The sequence below is a fragment of the Lonchura striata genome, chromosome 21 (assembly GCF_050655825.1).
Source record: "Lonchura striata isolate lonStrDom1 chromosome 21, ASM5065582v1, whole genome shotgun sequence".
In the NCBI taxonomy this organism is placed as follows: Eukaryota; Metazoa; Chordata; class Aves; order Passeriformes; family Estrildidae; genus Lonchura; species Lonchura striata.
Window position 1 is genome coordinate 3716510 of NC_140723.1, and position 19873 is coordinate 3736382.

The 19873-nt window shown below is 56.6% G+C and overlaps 1 protein-coding gene across 5 annotated transcripts in view; it reads left to right on the forward strand.

Annotated features, from left to right (window-relative positions):
• TP73 (tumor protein p73) overlaps positions 1-19873 on the forward strand; it is a 34105-nt gene that overhangs the window by 4021 nt on the left and 10211 nt on the right. The window contains exons 1-5 of one of the 5 annotated variants that reach the window (XM_085558825.1): positions 2588-2712; positions 3223-3361; positions 5391-5486; positions 6105-6228; positions 10833-11078. In XM_085558825.1, the coding sequence (XP_085414951.1) occupies positions 5428-5486; positions 6105-6228; positions 10833-11078 (429 nt within the window). In that variant the 5' untranslated portion in view covers positions 2588-2712; positions 3223-3361; positions 5391-5427. Of the gene's footprint in view, positions 1-1000; positions 1150-2587; positions 2713-3222; positions 3362-3645; positions 3777-5390; positions 5487-6104; positions 6229-7684; positions 7917-10832; positions 11079-19873 lie in introns of those variants that run through there. The other 4 variants (XM_021534293.3, XM_085558824.1, XM_085558826.1 and 1 more) reach the window with 4 other exon arrangements.

The following is a 19873-nucleotide window of genomic DNA, read 5'->3' on the forward strand; positions in this document are numbered from 1 at the left end:
CAGATGTCCCAGTGACAGCTCGGCCGGGTGGCACCCCCCACCCTGTTTGGAGGGCACAGTCACCATCAAGAATAAACCTCATGATCAGAGGTTCTGAGGATTGGAGTCGTGATTTCATTCGGGATTATTTGGGTTCCAGAAGCTGCTTCCAGCCGCAGCCGTGTGTTTTTTGGGGGGTGAATGCATCAGTTTTCTGCCCCCACAGCAGAGGGACAGGTGTGACAGCTGCTGTGCTGTCACCACCACCTCCCCGTAACGTGGGGGTGCCTGTGGGCAGGGGGGTGGCTTTGTGTCCCCGGCTGGGGACAGGGGAGCTGAGCACCAGCAGTGGTGCCCAAGGATGAGCAGAGCCTGCTGCCCACCTGGGTGATCCCAGGCAAGCGACCAGCAAGTGACACGGGAGTTTGTGAGGGGGGTGTCAGTGTGACAGGGTGTCTGTGATCCATAATTAACCTCATGGGTGATGGTTTTTAATCAGAAATGTTCATTCTTCACCCAGTGCTCCTCCCTGAGTCGCTGCTGCCCGGGAGAAGCAGTGCAGGGAACCCCAGAGCCCTTCCCCATCCCTGTGGGAGAGATGATCTGGTCCCTTGGCTGAATACAAACACAAAACCTGCTCAGTCTGCCTATCCAATGAGGGGAAAAACCTCCTTGATATGCTGACATCCATCTTTGCTGGACGTCCCATCCCTGGAAATGCCCAAGGCCAGGTTGGACGGGGTTTGGAGCAGTCTGGGATAGTGAAAAGTGTCCCTGCCCATGGCAGGGATGCAATGAGGTGATCTTTAATTGTCCCTCCAACCCAAACCATGCCCTGATTCTGTGCCCGATTAAAGCCCAGCGCTGCTGCCAGGTGGCCACCACTGTCACAGCCCCCACAGCCAACTTGCCCAGCGTCACTTTGGCGCTGGTGACCAGCTTTAATTCCCTGGCACGCTTGGCTGAGCACTCCCCACCCCCTTGCACAGCCTCCTATCCCAGGAAGGAGCGCAGGAGCTTTGCCTCGCTGTTCACACAGCTTTCAGCAGCTCCAATGTCATTGCCTTGGCGACCGGGACGCTACTCCAGTGTAGAGCAGTAAATAACGTAGATCCTCAATCCCAGGCCACTCCTGCCCGCTGGAAACCTCCGGGGGAACTCAAAACTCAGGTAGGAGAGGGGAAAAAAACCTCCAAGAGGAAAGCCTTTGCTCTGGGTGCGGGTGAGTTTCTCCATAATGCGGCTGGAGGATGATTTGTGGCCGCTTCCCTTCGTGGGCTTGTGACACAATATTGAAGTGCCTTGGAAAGTTTGCTCCCAAGTGGCTTAACTCTGGAGTGAGAGCGCTTTTGGAGGAGCCAGGGATGGCAGAAGCAGCAGGAGATGGATGCTGGTGAGATGCAGGGGCTGGCTGGGTGCTCCAGGTCCCTGTGCGGGCAGGGAGGGGAGCAGCGGCCTCAGCCTCCTGCCCTATCACGAGCTGCTGTCAGAGAGGATTTCTCTCCAACCTGCCTCCCCTTCAGAAAAAAATTATTGATAAGCTTCTGGACCTCACAGAGGGGTCCTGAGATTCGAAGCGTGCTGCAGGAAAGCTCTCTCTCTCTCCCTCCATTGCTTTTACAAACCTCATTTTGCAGGTGTGAATTTAACAGTCCGGGACAAATGAGTGATAGCACAGGGCAGCATTGGGCTGGCAGCATTCTTTTCAAGCTGTTTGCTGTAGTCTGGATGAGCCTGATGGGTCTTGTTGTGAGGAGGAGAGAAAGTCCAGGGCCAGTTCCCAAGTCATGGAGCAGCTCCATGTGAGAGGTGGAATGGCTCTCAGAAGTCCTGCTCTGCCAGAGAGTCCTTAGGAATTAGTCATAGCCCTGTTACATCAAGTTTCTGCATTTATCTCCCATTCAGGTGGCTGCAAAACACTGTCATGTTTCCTTCTGGGCTGTTGGGGTGGTGGAACAGCAGTGAATTACCAATTGATAACAAATACTGAGCGTTTCTGGTGCTAAACTCGAGCCCTAAAGTTGATCATGAACTCAAAGTTGCTCCTTCCAGAGAGTGCAGAAACTCAGTGGGCAAACTCAGCCAGTTCCCAGCAAGGCTGAAAGCCCATGGTGCCCTTCACTGTGATAAAAAATGTTGAGTTTATAATCATTCTAATAATTTATTAGACCTTATTAATCATCCTAATATTGATTCGAATTTATATTTTATTTATGGTGTGACCTCTGTGGTCACAACACGTGAGTATTGGCACGGTTGGATAGACTGAGGTTCCTCTGCTCTGCTTCTCCAGGAGCTGTTCTCCCTTTTTGGGCTGGCTGTAGGGACCTCGGTCCGTGCTTTTCCTTCTCCCTCTGTCTTTGGGGCTGGGATTTCCGCAGCACCGCGGAAAACTGAGTACGTGGAGCTTTTCCATACTAATCTTTGGGGAGGATTCCGGCGGCCGTTCCCAGGGAAGCTTCCCGGGGCAGCGGGGACCGGAGCCGGTGCCGTGCCCGGGGGTGGCAGCCCCGCCGCGGGCTGAGCCGGGTCCCGCGGGGAGCAGAGATGGGGGGATCCTCTCTTGGCAGGTTTTTGCCCCGCTGCCGGGCTCTTTTCCCGTCTGCAGCCTCCCTGCAATGCCCTGACTAGCAACAGAGGGAAGCAGCAATCCAGGGAACGCCGGAGCGCAGCTCTCCCAGTGAACGCCAGCAAATCCCACCGGCAGCCCTGGATCCCAGCACCGACCCCCTGGTTTGCACGTTTTGGGTTTTTTTTTCCCTTAGAAAGCTGCAAGAAATCCAGTGCAGGTCCCCTCTGAGCCGTGCCAGCCGTGCCAAGCATCCCCCACTTGCCTCTCTGCTCCATTGAGGCGAAAGGGATGGAGGATTCCTTGCTGAACCCTTTCCCTGGGAGAGGAGATCCCCACTTTAATAAGAAGTTTATAATAAGTTTATAACAGTAATAATCCTCCTGGGGGAGTCTGGCTGGAGAACTCTTGCTGGAGGAAGTCAGGATGAAACCCCCAGGTCTTCCTCTGGAGTGGGGAGTGATAGCAGGGAGCTGAGCTGGGCTGTGGCTGCTCCTGAACCCAGCTCCAGGTGCCATTTGCTCAGCCTTGGGCACAGGGATTGTATCCAAGCCACCAGGAGCACTTCCAGAGAAATACAGAATTAGGCTCTAAGGCTCTTCCCAATTTACCTCTGATTTTGATGTTGCACAAAGCTCCCACTGCTTCCCACAGGGTGACTTTTCCTTCTGCAGAACTTCACCATCACGGTGCTTTTCCAGATTCCCAAATGTGGACTCCTCCAGCATTCCCTGAAACAGGGCTCCACATGGCACCTCCTTTCAGAGGGAATTAGATCAGCACCAGACTGATTCTGGGGAACCCTTTTTGTAGGTAAATTGGTCGGTAAATTCTTTGCCAAGGCAGGTGCCTAGTGCTGGGCTGTCACTGTTGCTGCAGAGGTGCTTGCCCAGGAGGAGCAGGGAGCAGAGCAGCAGGGATGTGCTGTCACAGCATCCCCCAGCTTCCCCTGGTACCCCTCAGCTCAGAGCCCAAACACGAGAAGACGCTGGCCTGGCTTTGCACACCCACGCTGTGCTTTGAAAGAGTGAAAGGGAACTTCCAAAACGCCCTTAAAATAGTCAGATTTCTTTGCTTTTGAAAACGAGAGCAGCCACGTGGTTAGAGCTGGTGTCACCCGTGATGACCGCACAGCCGGGGCGGTGCAGAGGTGCTTTCTCCTCGGGAGGAAAAGGCCTGGCTACTTCCTTTAGCTGCTCTGGGCCAGGGAAAGCAGCATGGAAGAAGGGTAAGGGCGCCAGCAGTCCTCTTCTGTCACCTGCATCTCTTCTAGGCTTTTCTTCCTCCCAGAGCTGCCCTTTCGTGGGTCCTTTTGTTTCTCTCTGTGTCACACGTGGGATGAGGAGGGATGGGAGGACACCAGACTCTGCTGTTAGCTGTCCCTGACATGTTCCCTGACATGGAACGAGCCCTCCTGTACCCTCCTGTGCCCACCTGTACCCACTTGTGCCCTCCTGTGCCCTCCTGTGCCCACCTGTACCCACTTGTACCCTCCTGTGCCCTCCTGTGCCATGGGGATTCCTGCAGACAGGGTGGCTGCTGATGCTGTGTTTTGTGGAAAGCAGCTCACAGGATCTACCGACAGGGAAAGTTCCCTGCTTTCATTTTAACTCCTCCCTGCAGCCAGCCGGTGCCCAGCTGAGTCAGAAGGGCCACCCGAGCATCCCTGATCCGAAAGCAGCTGCCCTCCCTCCCTCCCTGCCGCCCAAAAGGCAGGAAATGTCGCGCTCTCACTATGACATGTCCCAGCTGAGATGGGATGCTCAACCAGCAGTGGGTAAAAAGGACAGCCAGATGTGCCTGGGGGTGCCAGGCAGGGCAGGGAGGATGTCCTGCTGCTTGCAGGGAGGGGGTGAGGGAGGAGGATGATGGTTGCCCACAGGGGAAGGCAGCACGAGGCTCAAGATGGCTCCGTGAAGCTTCCGGCTCCCGCTGCTGGGTCTGAGAGGCTCTGGGCACACAGGGAGAGCTGGGCCGGGCTGCTTTCCTCCAGGAATCCTCCTGCAGGGACAAGGGGAACGGGCAGGACTGAGCGTGGCTCTGGTTGCGACAGTGCAGCAGCATCCAGGAGGCTTTGGCTGAAAATCAGGTTCACCCCTGCCCGCTGCCCTGGCCTGTGCTGCTGGGGCTCTGGGCACTGCCCCACCATGGGCCACGGGGCTGTCCAGGGCTGTGGTTCCTCCTGATGGTTCTGAGGGTCTCTGGTCCTCAGTATCCCCACCATGATGGTTCTGGGGGTCTCTGGTCCTCAGTGTCCCTCTCATGATGGTTCTGGGGTTCTCTGGTCCTCAGTGTCCCCAGCATGATGGTTCTGGAGGGCTCTGGTCCTCAGTGTCCCTCTCCTGATGGTTCTGGTGGTCTTTGGTCCTCAGTGTCCCCATGATGTTTCTGGGGGTCTCTGGTCCTCAGTGTTCCTCATGATGGGCTCTGCTCCTGTGTCCCCCACAATGGTTCTGGGGGATTTTGGTCCTGTGTGTCCCCATGATGGCTCTGAGGGTCTCTGGTCCTCAGTGTCCCCATGATACTACAGGGGGGCTCTGGTCTTGTGTGTCCCCCATAAGAGACCCTGGAGTCCCTGACCTGTGTGTCCCCTGCTGTGGGCTCTGGGGCTCTCTGGTCCCTGCTGTGCTGCTGGAAGGGAGCTGGGATTGAGGGATTCCTTGGACAGCTGCTTTGCTGGAGTGAGATGGCACAGCATGGCACAGCATGGCATGGCATGGCATGACGCAGCACAGCATGGCACAGCATGGCATGGCACGGCACAGCACAGCACAGCATGGCACAGCACAGCATGGCACGGCACACTGGCAGTGCTAACCCTGCTGTTTCCCTTTGCCCCCAGAGTGATTTATCCTCTGTCGGACTCCCCCACTGTGAAGATGTCCCAGTCATCCCCAGCTGATGAAGGCCCCACGTTCGAGCACCTCTGGAGCACGCTGTAAGTGGGGTGTGATCATTCCCCATTGGGGTGTTTGCAGGCAGCAGTGGCTCTTTGACAGAGACAAATTTCCCTTTGCATCCTCTGCTTTCCACAGACACCTTTGCCACCTGGCAGATTTTGCTCCCTGGTTTCAGACTCTGCTCAGGACATTCTGTTTGTCATGTCTGTCTCATGGGTAGCTCCTTCCTGGCTGCAATGCTCCAGGGCAGCATGAAGACAGTGTCAGGGCCAGAGCAGAGCTCCCCTCAAGCTGGGACCCTTAAATCCAAAATTAAATATCTTCCAGCCCCACCAAGATGTTTGCAAGTCTTCTGGCCTTAGAGCCTCATGCTCTAATCCAGCAAGGGAGAAGGATTGTGCTTCATTTAATCTTCTTCCTCCCTTGGTCCTCTCACGTAAAGACATCCCAAGGTGACAGACATGCTGGGGTAGCTGGGTGGATGCAGCATTTCCTACATCTACTGCTCTGCCCGGTGGAAATAAAAGCAGAGGATGGGGGAAAGAGTTGGGAAAGGGACAAGGTTTGAGGGGACTTCGAGTTGCTAGTGGGTGGTGGTGGTGGCAGAGGCTGAGTTGGAGAGCTGGGAGATGACTGTGCCCTCACCCTCTGCTCAGGGAACCAGACAGCACCTACTTCGACCTCCCTCCAGCCAACCCCAGCGGCAGCAGTGAGGTCTCCGACCGCCCCGAGGTCACGATGGACGTGTTCCAGATGAGAGGCATGACTGACTCGGTGATGGTGAGTGTGCTCAGGCAGCAGGGATGGGGATCTGAACCAGGCACACATCTGATTTCCCTGCAGGGGTGGGCTGGGGGCTCTGGGGGAGGCACTGAGGTGTTTGCTGGTTCATAAACCAACCTTGCTGGCACTGGTGCAGGGTTAATCAATGGCGCAAGGGTCAGTGAACCTGGCTATTTCTTGTTAGGTAGCATCAGTGCAGGCAGCAGCAGGGCCCTGGGGCTCTCGGGAGCACAGGACAGCAGCACAGTGTCACTCACTCCGGGACAAACCCTGTGGAGTAAAAGCCATTTGTGAGCTGCTGCGGAGGCAGAGCTGCTGGAGGAGCACGCTGTGCTCGCAGCTCTGCTCCCACCACAGCCCCAGGTCCATGCCGCTGCCCTCCCTGCCACACACCTTTGCTCCTCTCTGAGACAAAGTCTTGGAAAAGCATCCCGGCTGCTCTGCTTGTGTGTGTTCCGTGGTGCCCGGGAGCATCCCTGAGGCTCCCTGGCTGTTGGCTGCATCTCCCTGCGAGGAGACGCTGTTTCCCTCTGGAAAATCGCTGTTTCCCTCCAGAAAGTCGCTGTTTCCCTCGCTGACAGCTTGCTTCCCCTCCCCCAGCCCCTTTTCCCTCGCTTTCCGCTCGCTTTCCCTCCTTTCGCTGGCCTTTCACAGCGGGCAGGAGCCGGGCAGAGCGCTGCTAATTGTGGCTGTGCCCCTCGCTGGGCGAGCCTCGCCTTCCCCTTGCTCCCGCTGTAGCCAAAGCTGAGCCCGCAGGGCTGGAGCAGCCTGGGGTGCAGGACAAGAAGTGCTCTGCTAAGGGGATGCCAGCGGCCTGAGGGGAAGGCAAGAGAGGGGAGAGGCTGTGGAGGAACCATTCAGTCTGTGCTGATTCCCCCTGTTCTTGGCACACGTTGGTGCCAGAGTGGTGCTGATGCTCGGTGGCACGGAGCGGGTCACCCCAATGCTCTGTCAGGCATCTATCCCTGACTATTCCTGTCTATCCCTCTAGATACCCATCCATCCATCATCCATCCATCCATCCATCCATCCATCCATCATCCATCATCCATCCATCATCCATCTATCCACCCACCCATCATCCATCCATCCATCCATCCATCCATCCATCCATCCATCCATCCATCCAGATAAAGACAACTCCAGATCTCCCAGACACGAAGCTCTTGCAGAGTCACTGCCCTGCCTGCTCAGAGCAAGGCTAGGTACCTCAGTGTGCTGGTGACAGGTGCCAGCCCAGCAGATCTCCAGCCCCGTGTGGCTGGAAGAAGCTTTTGGGAGCGGGATCCGGGCAGGTTTGGTGGTGGAGCTGGACCCCTGCTCTCCCTGCAGTGGGAATGGTTGGTATGGCCCAGTCCATCACTGGGCAAGCTGGGGCCTGCCCTGTGCTTTAATGAATAGTCATGAGGGACAGAAGGGGTGGGCCCCGTTTTGTTGTTGGATGCAGCGAGTTGACAGAACTAAGGGAGATGAAAAAAGCAGGGAAGCCAACAGACGGCGGCACACGGGTGGCCAGCGCGGCATCCCTGGCGCTGCCCGCCCGGCCCCGCTCCGCGCTCCTTCCTCCCACCCCGGCCGCCGCCCCGACCCCATGACTCCCGGGGCAGGAGGCTTCCCCAGGCTCCGTGAACCCCGAGACAACTAAAATGCTCTACATCAGCGACCCGATGCAGCATTACACCACGGTAGGTGCTGCTTTGCTTTGATGCTCTTAGAATTATCCTCCACTGCTGGGGCTCTGCCTGCCCAGCCTGGTGCTGCTGCCCAGGATGCTCTGGGGGCTGTCCCAGTGCATGTCTGTCCCTGACCTGGAGCTGGTGCAGCCCTGCTCATATTGGTGCAGGGTGCTGCAGCCTCGGCAGTCACTGCTCCTCTTGCTTTGCCCCATCTGCTGCTTGCAGAGCCCCAGGTGTGATTTAAAGCTCAGAAGTCGGGAGTGCAGGGTCCCTTAGCTGTGTGTGCGCAGGGGGGATGGGTGTCAGCCAGAGCATCCATCCAAGGAATACCTGGAGGTGCTGGACACCACCAGCACCACTTTGTCATCCCACACCACACACCTGCCTCCCCAGGCAGACTTCTCCCTGGTGGGAATCCCTGGGAGGGCAGGGAAGGTGAAGCTACACCTGTGCTGCAGGTAATTCATTTCCAGCCCTGTCCTCAAGCGCTGAGGTTGTTTCTTTAGGGAAAAGGGGTTTGTGTCTGTCCCCGGCATTCGGAACCATCCAGCACAAGCACAGAGGGAGCTGGAGATTGAAGGAAATCCCTTCATTCCTGGTTTTACCTTAAGTGTGTTGGTACCAAGCCCGTGTATCCCATTGTTGGGGCTGTTCCGTGGGAGGTCGTTGCTGCAGTTGTGTGAATAATTATCCCTGTGTGTGTATGTACATATTTACACATACACACAAACACTCCTGCCTTCGATTCGTCTTTTAGGGGAATGTTTCCACAATTTCATCAATTTTGAACAGCAAGTCTGTGGTTTTGCCCACACACCTGACTCTGGGTCTGCCTGCCAGCAGATTCCCAAAGTCTGGGCACTCAGGGTGCTGCCTCTTGCTTTGTGCTTGGAGCAGCCAGCCTGGCTGGCAGAGGTGATACCCTGGGTCTCATAGCTCACCATCCTTCCTGAGGGAAGGTTTTCTCCCACATGGAGCTCAGGATGCTCCATTCTGTGGTGGGTCCCCATTCCCTATTCACAGCCGCAGGCTTCAGCTGTGAACGGTCCTATCTCAGCATGGGAGCAAAACAGCTCAGCCCTGATACTCCTGGATCAGCTGGGCTGTGAGCAGCCCCATCCAGCAGCAATCCCTTTTCCCTTGCTGCTGTTCTCCTGGTTGATCCCTCAGCTTTGCCTGTGCCACATCCCTGGCCCTGCCCTGCCCGCAGTCCCTGCCGCAGCTGCATTTCCCAGTTGGATGGCAAGAGCTTTCCTAATGTGCCTGTTTTGCCAGGGTTTCTCATAAGTTTTTCTCCAGGTAAAGCCTGGATTAAGGAAAGCTTGGCTTGTCTTTGGCTGGGCTATTTATAGAGTGGTGAGGAGGAATAGAGGGATTTGGGCACATATTTTAGGGGAGAAAATAGCTGGATGCGTGAAAGCAAGCCAGATCTTGTTCAGCATTCCTCTACTTAGTCACAGGCTCCAACGACCTTGTGAGAGATGCAGGCAACAGGAGAACTTCCCTGGAGAAGGATGATTGCCTTTAAACCATTCCACATGGAAGAGGGTTGGGTGAGGTTGGGATCCCAAGTTAAAACACGTTTCCTGATTCCTGAGCCGTGAGCCTTGCAGCCCTTTGGAGAAGGCTGAGCCTGCTGGCTGTGCCCATGGCTGCCTCCACAGCTCTTGTCTTCCCAGAGCTGCCCCAGTGGGTGCTGGGGACAGGGACAGTCCCTGCCAGGCATGAGGGAAGTCCCAATGCTGGGAGCAATGACACACGGCAGTGCACCCAGCACTGAGCATGGTCACCAGCACTGCCACTGCCTCTGGGGCTGCAGGGTGAGAGCAACCCCTGAGCAATTCAGGAATTGCATATTTCTGGGGGAAAACCCCATCCCACTTGCTCTGAGAAACAGCTGTATTTGAATCTGATTTTCTAATGAAATACTAAGATGGTTTTAGCCACACGGCTCTTGGGAATGTCGCTGTGCTTGGGCTGTGCCTGTGAGCAAAGGAGCTACCAGCTCTTATTGGAATAATCTGACAGTAATTGGTCAGAGAAGGAATAAGGAAAAAATTGTAAAAAGTCATGCTTTGGTCAAACGGGTCTGGAATAAGAGCCAGGACCTCCCTAAGCGGATCCATTTGCCCTGTGACTTTGCTGCAGCACTCTGCATCGCAGCCGTGTGCTTTGTAGGTTTGAGGTTTCCCCCAAATTAGAGCTGCAGCAGGCACTGGGAGCAGATATCCCACTGGGAAACCAGCTACAAACCACTGCTCGGGGCTGGCTGGAGCAGGGAAGCCCGCGAGTGGTGTGGGGTGTGTGTCCGTGAGCAGTGAACACAGGAGGGACAGCCTGGCAAAGAGGCTGGAAAACGGGACAGCCGCTCGGTCGCGATGGAGCGATGGAGCGATGGAGCGATGGAGCGATGTCGCGATGGAGCGATGGAGCGATGTCGGGACTGCTGCTCACCTTGGCAGGGTGGCTTCCCCGAGCTGTCACACTCTGGCTGCTGGAAGGGACAGCGGGGAGCAGAGCCCTGCGTGCAGGACAGAGCTGTCACTGCCCACCTACAGCGGAGCATTTCCCACACCTGAGCAAACCCCGCGACATCCCTGCCCTCTCCCCGCTGTCAGAAGCGTGGCTTTCCCGAGGCAGGTGCTCTAGAAACCCGGGACTGTGGCACCTCGCTGCCTCCAGCGAGGATGGAGCAGTTCGAGGGGGGTGATTTAAGCACAAGGATTTCAACCCTCCCGCAAGTGGTGACCTGTCAGAAAACCCGAGCCACCCAGACCAGCTCTTTTGACTCCCCTCCTGCACGCTGGCCCTTTAAGGAGGCTGTAACAGGACACCCCAGCCCTGGAGAAAGGTGGCTGAGGTTTCCCTGTCTCTAAACTGGCTGGTGTTTTCTTTTTTCCCTCCTCCCCTTTTCCCTTCCTCCAGTCCCAGTTCAATTTGCTGAACAACAGCATGGATCAGAGCATCGGCAGCAGAGCAGCCTCCACCAGCCCCTACAGCTCCGAGCACACCTCCAATGTCCCAACGCACTCGCCCTACTCGCAGCCCAGCTCTACCTTCGACGCCATGTCCCCGGCCCCCGTCATCCCCTCCAACACCGACTACCCTGGTCCCCACCACTTCGAGGTGACCTTCCAGCAGTCCAGCACCGCCAAGTCAGCCACCTGGACAGTAAGTTGAGTTCTTCTACCTTGGCTGGGGAGATGCTCGGCACGGCCCAGCGCGTCCTCACCGCCAACACCCGAGGTGGGGAGGCTAGGGAGGCTGGCACGGGGCAGCTGCGGGATGCAGCCGCCACCGAGGGCGACTTCACTGGCACAGGTGGTGGCCCTGGGAAGGAAAGCGTGCTGGAAACATCCGTGCTGGCTTTCCAGGGGGTTTCTCCCAAAGGGGTGCGAAGCACAGCGGCTGGGATGTCACTCCTCTCGTGGCGATTCCCTAAATTGTGGATAAATATCCTCTGAAAAGAAATGTCCTGAGGAAGTACCTGCCTTGTTCTCACGGTGCTTCCCGGCGTATTTGCCAGCGGGCGCTGTCAGAGGCGAGGCCGCGGGCGAGAGGGACTTTTGCCGGTGTCTGCCGGCACCGTTCCCAGCTGTGCTGTAAATGTCATTTACAGTCCGTCTCCCTCCCGTAATACAGCGGTAACTTAGTGCCTATAAGTCACAGCAAATAACAGAGCGGGATTTTAAGCGCAGGAGGGTTTGATGCCCAGAGGGATGGCTGCACAGCCCCTGCTGTCCGCTCGGGAGCCGGGATGCAGCTTTGGTCCCCGGCTGCTCCGACCGCCCTCCTGCTGCCCGGCACGGGAGAGCTCTGCGAGCAGGGACCCAGGGGCCGGGCAGAGCGCACGGGAGGTACTCTGCTTTTTGTGGCAAAAGGTCCTGAATTGGCAGCCCGGCTGCTGGCTCAGCGCGGCGTTTTTAAGGAGAACCAGCACTTGTGGCCGGTGGCACGAGTGTCAATCCCGCAGCGGGTACCTCTGCCGGGAGGGCAGCTCTCCATGCTTGAGCCGGGCGGGTTTTCTCCTCCGGGAAGCACTGGCAGAGCAGGAAGGTTGGGATGTCACGCCTGACACCCCGCAGGAGCAGCAGAGTTTCCTCCGGGGCTGCGGTTTGACATTGTCATGGAACGGGCAGAGCAGCCCAGCGATATTTAAGCCCCGGGTGTGGTAATGACCTTTGTTTGCGGAAGGTGACGTGTTTAATTGCCAAGACAGTCCCTCCTGCGGGAGACAGAAAGCATCCTCGGATGCTGCCGTGCAGGGACACCCCTGCAGCGGCCGAGGGGATGCTCCCGGTTATCCTGGGGAGGATGCGGGAGCGGACGGGCTCCGGCAGCGGCCGCAGCGCTGGGGCTGTGTCCTGCCGAAGCCAATGGGTGCGTGCAGTGGGAAAGCAGCAGCCGAATTCCCGTCTGCAGGCAGCGATCGGGCGTTTGAAAGCAGCCGAATTCCCGGCTGGTGCAGTCCAGCGGCTTCCCCGCGGGCGGCGGCTGCTGCTTCACACGGACCGGGGTGAAGCGCCCTGCCCTCGCAGGCGTGGTTAAGGCTCCACTCCTTCCACTGTCTTTCCTTGCGGCATTTCATTAGGAAGTGAGTGAACTGGAGGTCCTGGGCAGGATGTGATTCCAGCCCACTCCTGTCCCTCCCTGCTGGGGGATAACTCCTGTCAGCCACAGGTAAAGCTGCCCAGGGACCGGAGCATTCCCTAAAGCGTCCGAATGGAAAGCGAAACGAGGCAGCGTGTCTTGTCCCGGCACGTAGGGGTGGGGGCCAGAACGTGTCCGATGCTCGGCTGCCACTGTCCCCAGCTGGGAGTGCTGTGAGATGGCTTTGGGGTGGAGCAGTCACAGCGCAGCAGGGCTCCCCTCCTGGAAGCCATCCCCTTCCCCGGGATCCTTCCAGAGTTCAAACCAAAGGGAGCTCAGGCTGTCTCACATCACCCTGTGCTGACTGTAGCTGTGTTCCACTGGGAGCTCGGCTCACCAGGACAGGATGGACAGGATGGACAGGATGTGGCTGTTTTCCCCAAGCCTTTGTGGGAGTTCAGGGCAGGCAGTGCCACACGATGCCCTCCCAGCCTTGAGAGAGCAGCTGGACCCGGGACCTGCCTGGAGAACAGGCTCATTCCAGGGGTGGCTGGGAGCATCTGTGGAGGATGCATCCACCAGCCACGGCTTCAAGGAGAGGTCCTGGGAAGGGTCCAGAGTGAGGATTTGAATGCCTGAAGTGTCTTTAACTCTTGGGAAGACAGTCAGAGGTGTGTGGCCCTCTGAGGCACAATGCTGCAGTGGCTGCATCCCCAGAGCAGGCTGGCTGCAGGGCCAATGCCCTCCTGCACTGGAGCTGAGCCCTGTGGAGAGCAGCAGTGGGTTGGCAGCACCTGGCACCCTGGAGAGCACAGGGGATGTTTTATTTGAAGCAGTGATTCCTTCAGGATTGCCAAGGCAGGTGCCAAGGTGCCACATGAGGAATGGTCCTGCTGCAGTGACAGCTGGTGTCACTCCCTGTCCTCCTGGTGTCCTCCTGCCTGGGGCTGTCACAGGCATGGTCAGTGCTGGAAGATGAGGCTGCTGCCTTCCTCCAACTCGCCGTGAGCTCTGCAGTGCCACTGCCACACCTGAGAGTCCGCCCTGGTTTAATGGGGAAAGGAGCTCAGCAAAACAAATGTGTTCTGTGTTGTCAGTGAACTCACAAATAACTGTGTGAGCCTCCACAGGAGTTGGGAACACATACCTAAGGTAAGGAAAAGCCATTGAGAGATGCAGGCACTTGGGAAGGGGAGGTAAATGTCTGGTCAGTAGGGCTGGGGACAGAAAGGGACATCTGACAGAGCAGTGATGGCCACAGCAAGCACAGCAGCACCAACCATCCTGGTGCTCTGCATGGCACGTGTGCTTTGGGGCAGCACTTGGGAAGAACCAACCCAGGCTGTTCCTCCTGAGGAAGCCTCGTGGCTTTGGGGTACGCTGAGCTTTGCTGCACCCAATAATTCCTGCCAGGATGGTCGGTCACTTGCCACCAAGCTCAGCATAGCCAACATGCTGGGCAGCATTTTGGAGCAGTGAGGGGTTCTGCTGCACTGGAAGGAGTCTCAGCTGAAGGTCTCCTGCAATCTGGGGTTGAATCATGGATGATCTGGCCACCGAGGGAAGGACAGCTGGTGAGCAGGCAGTGCCAAAACAAATGGTTGGTGTGAGTCATCTTGTCAAAAGATCTGGCATCATTTTTTGATATAGTCACGAGCTTTGGCTGATGGAAGCATGTAGCCCAATGGCCTCCTGGTTTTGAAGGGTTTTGACTTGAATCCCTCTGGGAGGTGTGGCATTACCCATTCTCCCGCACTGAGGAGAGGAGGCTCCTAAGGACCAGGTGAGCTGGCCCCGATAGAGTGCTGGACAAGCACTTGCTCTGCAGGGCTGGGCAAATCAGTGTCACCTGGGCAAGGGTGTCCCCAAGCCCTGTCCGCACATGGTGCTCCTGCCCACCCTTCAAACCCTCTATTGACAAAACAGACATGGCCTGGGAGGGAGATGTGAAGAAAATGAACAGTTTGGAATGGATGCCTTGTAGAGCAATACCACAGAAACGTTCTGCATGGAAGTTCCCCCCAAGAGGAGCAAGGGGGCTCAGTCGTGGTGTGCCCAGGAGGTGGTTCCTGATAGCAGCCAGCTCTTTAATCTAATAGCAAAATACATGATGAGATCCAGCACTTGGAAGCTGAAGCCAGGCAAATTCAGACTAGAAACAAGGAGGTATATTTTTTTTTTTTTAGCAGTGAGGATAATTAACCATAGGAACAATTTACCAAGGAATGTGGTGGATTCTCCCAACTCCTGAAGGATTCAAATGAGGAGTCTGCATATCTCTCCAGAGATAAGATACGCTTTAACAGACAACCTTGACTCAATGCAGGAGGAGGAGGAAAGGGTCTGAGGGTAGCAGTGTGGGCAATGGGACCAGAACGTCATCAGCTGGTCTCTCTTGCTTCAAAATGCAAATTTTATGATTTTAGAAAAGAGGTGAATGGAGAAGGGTGAAGCCTTGGGACTGACATTACCCATCTCTGTCCTCGCAGAGGGACTCTGGGCAGCAGCGGGTGCCAGCGGTGTCCCGACCCACGGGCTGAGCTCTGACCAGCTCTGCACGGCAGCAGCCGCACCAGCCCATGCTGTGGGAAGCCCTCCGGGCCGCCGCCACCTCCCTTTTCATTTTTAATGGCCTTCTTATCGCAGAAAGCAACGGCCAGATGCCGAAAATAAGGGTGGAAGCCCCCCTCTGGCAGGCTGAGCGCCGGGAGCTGCGGAGCGGCAAGACGGGGCACGCCGGCATCCTGCCCGGCCCCGGCGGCAGCGCGGCCCCGCTGCCCGGCGCTGCCCGGACACGCTGCAGCCGCAGCCCATCGCGGCGGATTTCTCGCCGCAGCCCCTCGCCACGCCAGCCAGCTGGTAACTGGCGGATAATTAGGATTTTTCTCAAGTCGGGTTGGCGGCGGAGCGCGGCTCCCTCCGCGCCGGGCGCTGTCACACGAGCCGGAGGTGCGGAGGTGTTAATGGGGTCTTTGGCCTCCTGCGGCCAAAGGGACGTGGGGGCTCCAGCCCACGGGGTGGGGCAGCTGCCCCGGCTCACACGGAGCCCCCGGAGCCGGGAGGAGATGGACAAAGCCCCGAGCAGGCGGGCAGGGCTCTGACACAGGCTCGGAGGGTCTGAACCACATCCAGGGTCTTGTTGCTGCTTCAGAGAGCAAAGAGCCTGCGAGGGAAAGGCTGGGCAGGGGGAGAGCTGCTCCCGCTGCCATGGGTGGCTGCCCAGCAGTCACCCACAGCAAACCAGTCTGCATCCCAGTGCTCGGGCAGTGGGAGATGGCAGCGTGGGACTGGTTCCACTTGATAGATCTTGCAGCTGGAGCATGAGCACTGGGGAGCTGAAATGCTTTCTCTGGGCCTGACTGAATGGGGAGGATGGGAGTAACTGGTGTGCTGGGAGGGAGGTTCTCCCTTGCTGGTCGCTGTCTGTGGCTTTTTAGGGTAGAGGCAGATATGAAGAGGAGGGAAAATTCTTCAGGAACATCTCTGTACCACTAACCCCCTCTGCAAACTCTCTCTGGCACCTTCCCATATGCCAGGGAGGTTGCTGTCCAACAGCCATGGCCTGGAAATGATTTGGGCCGAAGCTGAGGACACCCTGAGTAGCTGTGCAGATGAGTGTGGATATTTTGGTGTGCTAGAAGTAGCAAAGCAACCTCAGCACCAGCCTGCTCCAGAGCCCATCGAAGCCAACCACTGGAGGCTTTCCACCAAGCTCTGTCAGGGTGTGGATGAGGCTCCAGGAGCTCCAGACACAATGGAATTAAGAAAAAAGGCAAAGGAATTCGGTGTGTGATGTTCCAACACGATCCTGCTATCAGTTCCACTATCTTGAACGTGTCTGGTATGCACAGGTCAAGGGAATGGCTTCCTGGCAATGCTGCTCCATCGGGAAGGCAAAGCTCTCAAGCAGGAGAGGTGGGAGAGCGTTGGGAGCCCTGATCTCTGGTGCATGGGAGGGGAAAGGATGCTGGTGTGCCCTTGGCAAACCCACGCGCTGCCCGTGCCCACTCCAGGCAGTGGCTGAGAGAGAACAGAGGAGCAGCCCCTCCTGCATGGCACAGCCCTCCTGGGATGCTCCAGAGCCAGTGGTTTCCCCCTAAATGCTGCTCTTGCTGTGTTGCTTTTCATATTTCCATCCCAGCAGCAATTCCCAAAGCCAACTCAGCCTCCTCTTCCCTTCCCTCTCCTCCCAGCCTGCTCCCTGCATCCTTGCTGGATTTGTGGCTTCCTTTTTTGGGTGGGAGGGAGCTCCGGGCTGGCTTGGTCAGGGGATCTGAGTATCCACCACACAGAGGGAGGGAGTCAGACCTACCAGAAGAGATTAAACCCTCTGAGTGCCAGTGTTGGATCAGCAGTGAGTGAGCGAGATCCCAGCTGGAAGTTATTTTGAGGATGTGCTCACTGGGGAAGGCAGGGAAAGGAGTCCTTTGGGGATGAACCAAGGAATTTTAATTAGCAGTAATGGTATGCTAATTAAGGTAGAAGAACACAGGCCGGAGCACAGGGAGCCTCCTTGTGCTGCTCTGCTGCAGGGCCCCGAGACCTCAGTGGTCTGTAGGGCTGGGGGACCTGTGGGGGACAGAGGTCCCCTGCAGCTGATGATGGCTGGGGTGATCAGGGGGCTCTGCTGAGCCCCCCTGTCCTGGGCACAGCTGGTGGTGGCTTGGTGTCACCCCAAGGCATTACTGCCATGGTAGAGGGCATCCCTTCTGGCCATCACCCCAACCCATCACTGCTGTGGTGCAGGGACTGGAGGCACAGGGAGGTGAGTGTTGGGGATCCCTTATGGCCACCATCCCAACCCATCATTATTGAGGCATAGGGAATGGAGACGTGGGGAGATGGGTTTTGGGACATCTCTTATGGCTACCACCCCAATCCATCGCCACTGTGATGCAGGGATTGGAGGCACAGGGTACCAGGGTACCTCCTACAGCCACCCCCAGGGCAACATCCCCCCTGTCCAGCCCGCCTGTGTGCTGGACATGTACCTCAGGCTGTGCTGGACACTCCCCTCTCCTCTCAGCCACCAGTCCTACTCCAACCTGGCTCGTAGTAAATGAGCAACAAAGTAGCTTGGGGAGGAATTTCCAGCTCAGTGAGGAGTTTACAGGCCGGTGATTAAAAAATAGCTATTAAAAAAAAATTAGACAGAGAGAAAAAAAAAAAAATTAGCTGTGCCGCCGGCACGTCTTCCAGGATGTGCCGTAACAGATTCGTCCGAGGCGGTTAACGGTATTTGCGGTTTGCAAGATGCTACATGTCTGGGGAAGATGACAGACACGTTATTATCACCTCTCGCCTGCGATCTGCCCCAACCTGTCCCAGGATGCAGCTCCGCAGCTGCTTGCCGGGGAGTGCAAGGAAATTAGCAGCCGGAGGCAGCACTTTTCTTCTCTCTCCCTTGCCAGGCCAGTGGCTTTATTGGGGATCCATTGACTGCAGTCCTGGACACGTCTTGGCTAAAGCTAATGAGAAGCCTGGAATGTAGGAGAAGAGGAGGAGGAGGAGGTGGCTGGTAGGGAGGAGGGTGGGGAGGATTTGTGGAAAAAGCAATTGTTGAGCAAATCATTTCCTTCTAGAGGGAAAGGAGGCCTTGGCTGCGCCTTCCCCAACAGGCAAGTCTAGACGCTTAGGTGTCAACAGTTGAAGATAAATAAGATTTTATCAGCTCCAAATCTGTTGGGACACATCCTCCTAGCGGTTCTGCTGCCCAGGGACGGCCGGGCGAGATGGACTTCACCAGGAAGTCTTTCCAGCAGAGGATTCAGGTTATTTTTTTGTGTGAGGCTGTCAGCATCCACGGGGAAAGCCACCTCTCCCTGCTCATTTCCTGCGTGGGGAACTGGCCCTGGGGCTGAGTGGTGGTGGCCTCTGGAGCCATCTCCTGGTCCTCTCTCAGGGTGGGCAGTGATGAATGCTGAGGCTCCACATCAACCCTGCATCCACGATCCATTGAAGGCATTCACTCAGTGGAATCTTCTGGTGTCCAGAGCATTTCCTTGGGGCAGCAGCACCAGGATAACCAGGATAACCATGGTAAAGCCTCATAGTGGCCAGTGGCACCATGGGGTGACTGGTTAATGTCCTGTTCCATCTGGCAGTGGTGCAGCATGCATCATCTCACCCAAAGAGCAGCTGCATTTCAAACACATCTAAAGGCCTTTTGTGGTACCAAGCTCTTGGGGAACCAGAGCTGATAGCCTGCTAGGAGTTAAATAATTTGGCTTTTCCTTTTTTTTTTTTTTTTGGCTTATTCCTTGTACTCTGGACAGACAGCAGTAGCAGGGAAGGGACAGAGACAGAACTGGCATCACAGTATCAGCCCAGAAGTTGAGGGCAACCCTGGAAGCCACAGGAAATCCCAAAGGAACAGAGGTTCTGTGTTTCCTAGGCTCCAGGGAAGACTGTCAGTGTTGTTGCTGCCCTGTGCTGGTTCAAGCAACCCAGCATCTACCAGCCACAGAAACCATTTGTGTTCCTCAAACACTTGGTAACACTCAATAACAGACAGATGACCTGAGTCCTGATGTAACCGTGGAGACAGACACCAGTGGTCCCCAGGTACAGCAGAGTGTGGAGACACACACGGGAGATGCCCAGGGCAGAACATACCCTGGCTTCTTTCTAGGTGGGAAAGAAATCCTGGAGCTGAGGTCTGGAGCTGCCATGAAGGGGTTCAGGTGCCCCAAAATGTTGTTCCTAATCCTAGAAGCAAGCTGGCCACAGCTCAAGTGACCTGAGCTTTGGCTGTGACCCAGCTGCCACATGTGGCCAGTCCTGAGAGGTCACTTTGTTTAAACACTGCAAAAAGGGGAGGATGTGGGTGAACAGACTGAGGTTCCCCCCGTGCAGGTGGCAGAAACACAGCCATGGCACACAGAGAGCTGAACAGCAGTGCCCATTGGAGATTAAATCCCAGCATTTTGATACCTGGGTTCTGCTCTGCTGCTGTCTCATGTCACACTTGAGGAGCACACGGTGCCTGTGGTCCTTGCAGGGTGCTGGGCAGGGTATGGCTGTGCTGGGAGGTACCAGGGCCTCAGGTGATGCAGCACAGCCCAGCAGAGATGTGCATGGGGCTGATAATTATCAAATACAAATAATGGAGGAGAGAGGTGTCTGCCCAGGGACACTCTACACAGTGCAGGTTCTGCTGTCCCCTACAGAGAGTGTGCATGGCCAAGCTGGGGATGCAGAACCTCCTGGATCCCCAAACCACAATGCTGGTTGTCCTGTTGGCCATGAGCAGCCTGGGTCTGTGGGACCTCTCAGCCCTGGCTGTGACTGGAGATGTGGCACAGGACAGCTCCAAGGGAGAGCAATCAGGAGCACGACCGCCCTGGGCACAGCCTGGACTTTTCTTGCCCAGAATT